Consider the following 11,123-nt stretch of genomic DNA (forward strand, 5'->3'; position numbering starts at 1 on the left):
TAACTTCATAATGTACTTTTAATGTACGAATAGATAAGTGAAAATGACCAAATATCGATATTTTTTATTGATATATGTATGAATTATGAACTAAAACTTTTTGGGTATAAAATTTGTTTAAATCATCCTTGTGATGTATAAAATTTGTTTAAATCATCCTTGTGATGTATAAAATTTGTTTAAATCATCCTTGTGATAATAAAATTATACTGTTCTACAATATATATTATTTAGATCAATTCTATCAATTCAATTTTAATCACTGCCTTATCTACTTTTGAAAATTGTCACTGTTATGTACAGGGGTGATCAGAGAAATGGCATACATGTTAATTAGGAATTGCTCACCTCTAATTAAATGCAATCAAAATATTTTATATTTTATTTAAAATACATTATTTCTACAAGTATTCATTTTGTAACAAAATCGAATTAATTTCTGTATAAACTAAATCTTAATCAAAATGAATGTTCAATGTGACTGGCAAGACATGGATTCAACGAGATATCGGCAACGGTCTTTTTACATTAAATTCCACGACTCAATTAATAAGTTCATCTAAATTTGATGGTTTTTGCTGTTCAATAAGTTTTCAATTGGATTGGAAAATTTTAGGCTAGCCAATCATGAACTTCAACATGATTATTATTTTTTAACCAATTTTGAACAATTTTCCATGCATGTGTCGTATCATTATTATGCATAAAATTCATGTAATTGGTAAAATATCATTGACAAATGATTTTAATACGTCTCGTATGATATTTCATGATATTTATACATGAAACTATACCATGTTAAGAAAGATAACTACTGAACTTCAACACTCCAAAGTACTCTTCGTCAAAATTTTGAAGAATAATATATTTTTGTCCAAATTTTATTCTTGTTTAAATATTCTATTTTGATACCAATGGTATCTTTACTAAAATACATTGTCTTTGGTAGTTTTGTTTATTCATATGACATCGGTTCTACTAAACACACTGATATTGAATGATTCAATTAATTCATTTTTTAATTACCTAGTAGAAAACAAAGAATTTCGCTTACTGATGCTTCCAGTTTGTCTGTTTATAAAAGAATATGGTGTTTTGTTAGGACGTTTTCTCATTTAAGTTTCAAATGAGTGTGTTGTTCTATATTTGTCTATAACACTCACTGAAAGTGAATTATTTAATAAAATAAATTCTTATTATTAAGAGTATTGTTAAATAGTGTTACAAAACATAAACATATTTGGCAAATCAAATCAGATATGTGCGTCATATATCTTTGCAAAGCAAAAAAAATGTATAGAATATTCTAATATGTTCTTGGCCACCATTTTGGCCACAATTCAAATAAAGCCCATGTTAACAAATAAGTATATATGATATAAAGTAACTAAAAACATTTTCAAAAGTATTCAATATTAGGTATCTGAAAAATTAGCGTTTTTGTTTCATGATCTATTTGAACTCATATTTTATATTAACATTTTTGTATTAAATGGTATGTATATGTTATTTGAAATTTTTTTTTGATCTTTCTATGTTTCTTTTATATTGCAGTTTGTGTTCAAATACTATATTTTGTGCAAATTTACTTTATGATTTTAAAATAAAAATCGCCGGATTTTTGTTTGAAGATGAAAAACGTTAAACGAAATTTAACATATTCAGTATAAAATAAAAAGGAGGCTTCATGAAGTGATTTTCACCAAAATGTTGAGCAAATAAATACCACATAAAGTAAAGATGAGAATTGAAAAATTAAGCATTTCACAATTGTCAAATAACTATTTTCTAGTAGCTAAAATAAATGAGCCTTTTGCTGATAGGATTGTTATATAAGGTGAAAAAAGTTGAAGAACAGTCTTAACTCAAGATGATGACTGTATGACTGGTGGACTGGAGTGCGTGGAATTTTACATACATATTTACTTTACTATCTACCAAGGAACCAAAAAATCAATGCAGTAGTTTCCTGCTCGCAATTTGACCAAGTTCATGAAAAACTTACTGAAAGACGAGCTTCCCTGGACAACATAACAAACAGCTTTAAACTATTAAAAGGGTAATGTGACTATTATTTATTTTTGTACATATCCCTTACGTAAGAAACGGTTTAATTCTGACGTTTTATTCAATTACAGGTGTATCCAGAATTTTTTTCTTTATTTATTTTATTTTATATATTTTTTTATTTTCCTAGTACTAGGTATCTAATCTTTTGCATCATACTTATTTGTTATTTATTTTTGAAAAATATATTTATTATTCGTCAGAAAAGTTTTATTTTATACTGTATCAAGATTTGTTATTTTAAAAAAGTTTTTTTATATTTATATACATTTTTTTATTAATAAAAATAGGTATACTAGAAACTACTCGAAACTAATTCCATATTATTTTTTAGATTATCAATAGCTTATTATGAGATTTTTTTTCGTAAAACGCAAACAAAAATACAGATATTTGTTTTCTTTTAGGATTAAAGGCACTCGAATTTCAAAAGCTCACCATACAGCCTGTGGCTTTTTTAATTATAGAATAAAATTGAATAGGACCCAACAATAGATCACATAAAGGGATGATATCTTTCCTTTAGAACCCCTTAAAACTCAGCTTTTTATCAAATGCACAAGATTAAGATTACATGATGCTCCACATTTATTTTTTTATTCACCGATTGAATCGAAAAGGGTAAAGTATTATAAAAAGACGCCTAATCTTTTTCTTCATGTTAATGGGAATTTTGGGTAGGTAATAAAATAGTTTTTAGTTTTCGGACATCTGGTGTTCTCTTTCAATTAATCCTTTGTGTATGAAATCATTTTCAGTTAATTTGAAACGCATCAGTACGACATTGTTAGGTAGAACATTCAAATGTGTTTTACTGAATTGATTTTTAATTCAGCCTTTGGATGTGGTATTTTAGGCAAACAATCCGCAATAAATAATTTGAAACCTACTCTTGACAAAGTTTGGTCCAACATTTCAATGTGTTTTGTCGAATTGATTTTTAATTTAATCTTTAGATCATGTTTTTTAGTCGCAGGTATTTGAAATAATACACAGTCAAACTAATGATTGATTGCAAACAATCTGCAAAAAAAAAACGCCCATTGAATTGACAGAATGATAATCTTTTTTTGCAATGGCGTTTCCCACACATCCAAACAAAAATGTCTTTAGATTTATCGTCCCGACTGTTGAATGGCCGTGTCCAGGGATACACACATGCACCACGACTGTTTATTAAGGCCTCCATTATGAGACATACGTAACCGTGAATGGACCAAAGAAATCCCAGCTAAGCGGCTCCATTCTTTTTTGCTGGGGTATCGAGCCAAAACTATTATTTCAATCGGGCCCTCGCGTAAGAGGTTTAAATTCTTAAAGGATGCTTCCTTTCTCCGAGACTCTTTTATGGGCTGCATTCAAAGGGTGCACTGAACGATTTTTTTATGGTTTTATGTTGTTTCGCGTTCCTGTCCGATCGGTACGTTTCCAGGTAACTTATGTGTGACATTTTTTTTTAACAGAGATGTTATCGGACTGCGTAACAATGGAAGGGGTAAGGATTTTTGACACTGTTGCAATGTATGAAATTTGATTTTTTTAATAAAAGAAATTTGGATTAAAACGGTCAATAGGATTAATCTGTGCTAAAATCTCAAACAGTCACAAATACAAAAGAACGTTGAATGATATATGGAACGTTTTGTTCAATTTAAACTCTTTATCGACTCGTTTAAATATTTTCCAATTCTATTGATATGAGAATAAATTATTAATTTTAATCGAATATTGATAGTTCAAGTTATTAGGATTTAAGGACCTCCGGCATATTTAATAAACTCTTGGAACAAAGTGGGTAACAAAGGTCAAAAAAAAGTCGGTAGTTCGCCGAAAACGCTTTAATTCAATAATTTGGTTGTTCAGATACAGGATTCGACGCAAAACATGCTGTGCAGAATTTATAACCTTCCCAAAATCGTAAACCCGCCAGTTGGATCGTGACGAGTCAATAGTCAAGTGAAAATTATACCTAATTATTATACCTGACGGTATTTCGGAAGCGGCTCCGCAAAGAGGGCTTTGTCAACAAAATCACCTTGAAATTTGCGGACCACCCCTTAAGAAGGCGTTGTGTTGTCGCTCTTAACTGTGCTGAAATCTTAAAATTGCCCACAATAAACAAACAACTATGTTTTCCATGAAGTGTCAAGAGGAATGAGGAACTGTTTGGTGGGTCCTAAAGATTAACTTTGTCAAAATGATATTTACACAACCACAGCAATGGTGGTACATTGCGTAAAACTTATCGTATTGTTATTAAAATGTGTTAAATTTAAGTGAAGTTTACTTGTTAATGCGTTCTATATTTAAAATAAAGAACGTGTTTGATGGTTAGTATTTTAGTTTATAAAAATACAATCTCACATGACATTTACTAAACTTTAACATTTCCAACAAGCCCTCTAATTACATTTCTATAAAGTTTGATCGGAATAAATCCTAGAGCTACATTTATAATTAAAACATTGTGGCAACATTGTATAAATTCAAAACTATTGCAGTTTGGATTTGTGCTTAATATTAAATTTTAACCTGGTTCAACTCTCTGATCCTTCAATAGAATGGAAGTCGCCGTTAAAATTTTAATGCCAGCTCTAAAATTTCCCCAGACTGACGTGGCTCGTTAATCGTCGCAAAACGCGAACAATATTAGCAATATCGCCAAAGTGCTGGTCTCATTACTCCCATTCTGGCGAGACACGTGTCCCTTCAAGGAGGATTATCCCCCGACAAGTAGACTCGAGCAGGGATTAGTCTTTTGTTAATTGTAGCCACCCTTAAACGCGTAAGCGATACATACCAGCATGCCACGTCCTGATGGAACATCAAAAGGAAAATTCCAGTTTCCACTAGGATGCAGAAGGGGAAAATGCATCGGGCAATCATCCCGGTCCACGCTTTGATCTTTGTTTCCCTCGAAAGCATATGTTGCCGTGGAGAAATTTCGCAGGAGCCGATAAAAAATGCGAGGGACCGGGGAAAATTTTTAATGAAAATGCAGGTAGAGGACCATCTACGCGTGACTTTGTTAATTTCCATGCGGGGAACGACCACTTTGATATATTTTTTTAAATTTACACGTCGCTGATGTTGAATTGGGACTTGGCTATTTCAGAAATGCCTTTGTTGGGTCTCAAAGAGTCGGATCTGCCAATTAATATTGTTGGACATCGTTTCCGACTGGGATGACCTATTTCTTCTCTTCGCATGGATATTTACATAGATATAAATACAAAGAGATCCAATGACCGGAACAACTATTTTCTAAAGTGAGTTCATTTTTTACTATCCCTTAAAATTTCAGTAAATTTTGATGTGTATGCCAAATATATATCAAATAGTAATTTATTGACTCATTTTAGGTTGTTTTGGGATACCATTCGTGAAGATAAACAAGTTTTTATGATCAAAACAAATACACTAGGTTTAACAGAATAATTTATATCAAAATTTACCAGAATTCTAAATGGAGATCGATATAACATGAAATAAAATATATGATTACCAGTAATATCTATCTTGGAAAGCAGATTTCTTTTTTTTTTGTTGGTTCTATAAAATATTTCCCGAAGTATTTCACTATATTATTTGTTTTCATTTAAAATTTTGGTAAATTGTGTATTGCTGTTTCCCCACCTTTTTCAAGCGCGGTCCTTTTAGTGAAATTTATTTCGCAACTTACGTTACTTCTGGCTTGCTAAGGACGAGGACAAGATATCAGTTTATTAAAATGTTGATTAATGTATTTTTCATAGAGGATGTAAAATTTAAATATAATATTTGGCACACATTACTATATATATGAACTACTGTTTGATTATCTGTTTAAAAATGAGTAGTAAATATTTATAACTTCTATGTGTATCTCAAAATTTACTAGAAATATCGTTATATCATAGTTAGATAATTTATTATACCACAAATTATACAGTGCGGTTCATTTAATATGAAATTTTCAAATATTTCGAGTAGTAAGCGCTCCTTGAAAAAATATTCATAATCAAAATTTAATTTCCGTGTTTTGGCGACAGACTTATTCTTCTTAGGCTGTTTTATTAATACAAATTCAGAATGAAGTATTTAACGGTACAAGAGAAAATATGGTTTATGGAGAAGCTATCAGGAGTCATGATAATGTTGTAGATATCAACACACTGCGTATTCCGTATAGTATTCTTTCACGTGTTTCATTTTATCGTACTATCAAACACTTTACAACTGAGGGAAATGTTCAACGAAAACAACATACTCGTAATGCTACAATTACTGGAGAAAATAGTCAAATTGTTGTATTAGATGCAGTGACTGTTAATCCTCGTGTTTAGTATACATGAAATAGCTCGTGATTCCGGATGGTCCTAGAGAGTAGTGTTTGGAGAATTTTAAATTGTCACAAGAATTGCATGACTTTAACTTCCAAAATCGGGTAACCTTTCCTCAGTGGATACGTGAACAAATACAACAAAATACCTTAATGTACTTCGTTGTGTCGTTTACAAAGCACGGAGTGATTAAAAGACATATTATAAATTACTGAAGTATTGAAAATGGGAAATGGCTCAAAATGAACACCAGTGTCCTTGCACTCTTCATGTGTGCTGTAGAATAATTTGCAATTCGAAGAGTCAGCTGACATACTCGAATTGTAGAGAGAGAAATTGAGTAAAATTATTAAAAGCTTGATTAGTTTCCTAAAAAGTTTTCATACTACTATAGCATATCATACTGATAGATTTTAACTATAAAATATTACTGTTTTATGACAGACATAAAATTCTAAATTGGTTATAATTATTCACAATCATAAGATAATAATAATTGTTTTTATTTCATTATTAATGATTCATGTTTATTAATATTAAAAATAAAGTATAACAATAATTTTGTAGATAATATTAAAAAAAAAACAGAATTTTGGTTAATATTAATAAATATGATTCATTTAATAAGAATAATTAATTGTCAGTATCATATGATTGTGGACAATTCCAACAAGTAACAATTTTATGTCTCATAAAACAATATTATTTTACTACCAAACATTTTGAGGAAAGTAATTTAATATTTTAAAAAGCTCCAAGCTTTTAATAATATTGTAAATTCTCTTTAGTTACCATTTCTGCTAAAAAAGATTAATGTATTCAAGTTGAGTACGAATAAAAATAATTTTTAGTCGGTTGCAAGAGAGTGCTAAAAAGTGGAAAGGAAATGTATAAAATTCGTTTGCTATTTTTCGATAAAAAAATTGCTACTATTAATAATAATGAGAGATAGGAGAGAATATTAAATATTTAAATGTAATTTAAATAAAGTTATAATAATAAGAGATCTTAGAACAAAAATATTCTGATTAATAATATTTTATTAATGTATTTATTGAGTATGTTCCAAGAACTACAGGTTGAACCTCGATAACTCGAATTTTTGATAACTCGAAGTAAAATGGTTGGCAATGCCGTCGTGAGTGAGCATTATGTGTAATTATTAATTGATTAGTTCGATTACTCGAATATCTTGATAACTCGAACTAAATATTTTTCAGAACCTTGCCTCATGTAAACTCTTCGAGGTATTTTCTTTCTGATGATTCCCTGCCGGTAAGAATTTTAAGACCAATTATCAATTGATTAGAAAAATGCCGGAAACTCCTATAATTTACTTTATGGTGTTTACATAATTACAACATCTCAAATTCTAAGTGGAAGTATATTTTATAAAGGGTTTTTTCCAATTAAATGTCAGAAAGACATATACTATGCTTCGTGTAGAAAATCTTTTAATGAAAATGCTGACAACACTATTCTTCATTGGTTAATCGTAGCATTTTTTGAAAATGAAAATAAAAATCCTTTCTTCAAACACAAATAACTCAGTTTTTTGTATTAAAATAAAAATTTGTAACTTTTTATGTATATATTTTATTTAATAACTTGAAGTCTTGATAATCCAATTTTTTTTGTTGCAAATCATCGTTTGAGTTATCAAAATTCAACTATATATGTTGTCAGTTTGTAGTGACGTTAACTGTCACATCAGTTGAAAACGATTAACTAAAGTCTGGTCTCAATGGTATCCCTGAACTTCATCAAGGAAACTGGCAATTCATTTTTCGAAGATAAAATCCGAAAAACGGACTTTGTTCTTGTGGTTTCGAGAGTTAGTGCACACGAAAATGAAAAGATCATAACGAAATACCTTAAGAACGCCCAAGCTGCTGGTTTAGAGATGGAACAAGTTTATGGAATCACCGAGCCTGTGGTGTTTATTAAAATTCACTTGCCACAAGAAACGTACGACTATCTGGATACTGCGTGGCCTTTATGGAATATAACAAGAAATGTAAAACATAAAGTAATGAAGCGGCGATGGTATCGAAATCATTTGTCTTACATGGACCCCAGAATGGGAGTGGATTATTTAGGAAAAGTCTATTTCATAGCGAAACTATTAAATAGAACGAAATATGGCAAACGGGTAATGGACAAGGGTATAAATAAACTCTTAAGCAAAAAAATATTCTTACACGCCTTTCCATTACATGACGGTGGCGTGGAGAGTTTCGATCTTCCCGATCAGAAAATGAACGACTTAACGTTACTGGCGAAATATTGGGATAATGTGCCAGCACTTTTTAAAGAACCACCACTTGATATGATAAAAAAGTACTACGGTTTAGAAATAGCATTTTACTTTGCGTGGCTAGGTTTTTACAAAAGAATGCTCATCTTTCCCTTGATTTTGTCCATTTGCACCCTATTGGCAATATTTGTAGAGTATGTGTTCATGTTTGAAGAAGATTTTAAGAACTTGTGCCGCGCCGAAAAAATAAGAATGTGTAGGTACTGCATTCAATCATGGAAGTTGTGCGAATTCGATGACTTGTACGAACAGTGTGTGTCAATGAAAATCAGCTTAGTGGTGGATAATATTGTGCCTTTCACTTATGGTTCAGTCATGTCGGCCTGGGCGGGAGTCACTGTGGGGTTATGGAAACAGCGGGAGAAGTATCTCAGAACGCGATGGAATGTAGGGCGGGATGAAATTCAACTCGAAGAGAGATTCGAGTTTAGAGATGAAGTTATTTTTCGACGTAAGTCTAAATTAACTGGCTTCACCGAAGCCTTCAAGCCCATGAGTTACTCGTTGTTCCTATTCATAGGATGTTTTCTTCTTACGGCTGTGGTGTGTCTATCGTTAGTAACATTAATTTTATTTTTACTACAATTTTGTATTTATATTAAGTTAAATGTGGCTAGATACACCAAAGAATATGTTTTTTTATTCACAGAATTATTAGCCGCTTTTATTCATTCAATAATAATGCGGATGATAAGAAATCCACTTGATTATGCCACTGGCCTTATAGTTAAACTGTATCGATGCAAATATAGAAACCGTTATGAAAATTCCTTTTTATACCTTTCTACAATGTTTAGATTTATTAATGAGAATGGAATAATTTACTATCTAGCATATTTAAAAGGAAAATCATATCATATACCACAAAATCGAACTCCATGGGCTCTCTTTTTTACTTATGAACAATGCCAGCCTCATACGTGTATTATCATAATTTCTCTTTTGTACTTAATAATGTCTTGCACCCGCACTTTCTCAGCGTGTCTCGAAGTTATTAGGATAATAACGAAAAAAGAAGTTTCTAAGTTATCATGGCTGGCTGGTGCAAAAATTGATTTGCCTCAACATGAAAAGGAATATAAATTATCCAAATTTACCGAATTCGTGCTACCTTCTAAAATTTCGACGTTAATGATTCTCCATGCTTATATTTTATGTTTTGCTACAGCAAATCTCTTAGGTCCCTTAATTGCATTTAGTTACATATTAATACGACAATACGTAGATTGTCGAACATTTATCTACCATTCCCAAAGGCCAATACCAAAAATAGTAGGCGGAATCGATTCTTTAAACCAAATACTCCTTTGGTTCACCTGCATCAGCGTCCTCTCCAATTCTATGGCATCTGTCATTACGTCGCATTTTCTCGCACTGTTAAATTACAGAATATCAAGAGGTACTTTTGTGGGGTTCTTTGAAAATGCGCTCTCCCAATTTGCTGTCGAAGATATGATGGGTGATGCTTTTCGTAATGAAACTTGTTGGTACCGAGACTTGAGGTTTGGTCCCTACGCAGGGGATAGAAAATATGAACATGATCCCAAGTATTTCCAGCAAATGTATACCAACTGCATGTATGTAGGAATCCAGCAGTTTTCTGTGATCACTCTCTACTACATTTTTAACAAGGCCGTCGAGTTATACCAGGAGATGACTACTGAAAAATATGACGAAAAGTATGACATTTTAGATCAAACGAAAAATTAAATGAAGAACTGTACTTAGAAATAACACCAACATTTCTAATTACGGATGTAGTAGTAAAAATGTTGTTTAAAAATATATTTTAATAGTGAATAAATATTTTTAAGATTATCATAATATGTATATAATATTAAGAAGAGAAAATAAAGCATATAGTAATTTTTTATCTTTAAATGGTATTTCCTCCAAAACGTAATCTGAATACAATCACATCGGTAGTGATTTATCACGCAATTCATTTCATTCCTCATTCGCTATGAAAATCATACTTGCATGTCGGTATGACGGAAAATTGATTTCCTTTGTCTGTACGTCCTCTGATCGTTTATGTCATTAAATTACGCGAAAAGGAATTCCGTAATACGGAATGAAAAAACACTGAACCCGCTCATAATTTCCCCGGCTGCACGTATCGTTGCAGGTGTAAGTTCTAGATCTGATGGGACTTTAAAATTCCATCTCGGTCGCCGCAATAATTCACATTACGCCGTCGGACGCTGAAGAACTAGATGTCAACTTGCGATTAGGATTTTACGCGGCCGCTTTGTATTTCATCTTGATTTTATGTATTGCATCTCGATGCATTATTCATATAGGCGCAAACTACTAGGAGTTAATATAAATTAAAACAAGTTTAAGAAAGATTGGAAGTAAATTTAAATTACAGTTACGAGAAGGCGCAGGCTTATATTATGAAAAAAATTAGTAAA

General features: G+C 31.3%; 1 protein-coding gene across 1 annotated transcript; it reads left to right on the forward strand.

Moving 5' to 3' along the window:
- The first annotated feature begins 8,133 nt into the window (after positions 1–8,133).
- LOC109608690 (anoctamin-6-like) lies at positions 8,134–10,416 on the forward strand. The gene is made up of 2 exons (XM_049970712.1): positions 8,134–9,260; positions 9,963–10,416. The coding sequence occupies exons 1-2, from the start codon at positions 8,134–8,136 to the stop codon at positions 10,414–10,416; spliced, it is 1,581 nt and encodes a 526-aa protein (XP_049826669.1).
- The last annotated feature ends 707 nt before the right edge of the window (positions 10,417–11,123 follow it).

The sequence above is a fragment of the Aethina tumida genome, chromosome 1 (genome assembly GCF_024364675.1).
Source record: "Aethina tumida isolate Nest 87 chromosome 1, icAetTumi1.1, whole genome shotgun sequence".
NCBI classification, from domain to species: domain Eukaryota; kingdom Metazoa; phylum Arthropoda; class Insecta; order Coleoptera; family Nitidulidae; genus Aethina; species Aethina tumida.

What these genes read in the sequence shown, in the direction of transcription:
- LOC109608690 (XM_049970712.1), top strand. Translation starts at nt 8,134, where the DNA reads ATGGTATCCCTGAACTTCATCAAGGAAACTGGCAATTCATTTTTCGAA. An exon ending in ACGGCTGTGGTGTGTCTATC is followed by an intron (nt 9,261 to 9,962) that starts GTTAGTAACATT and finishes CCATTCCCAAAG; the next exon opens with GCCAATACCAAAAATAGTAG.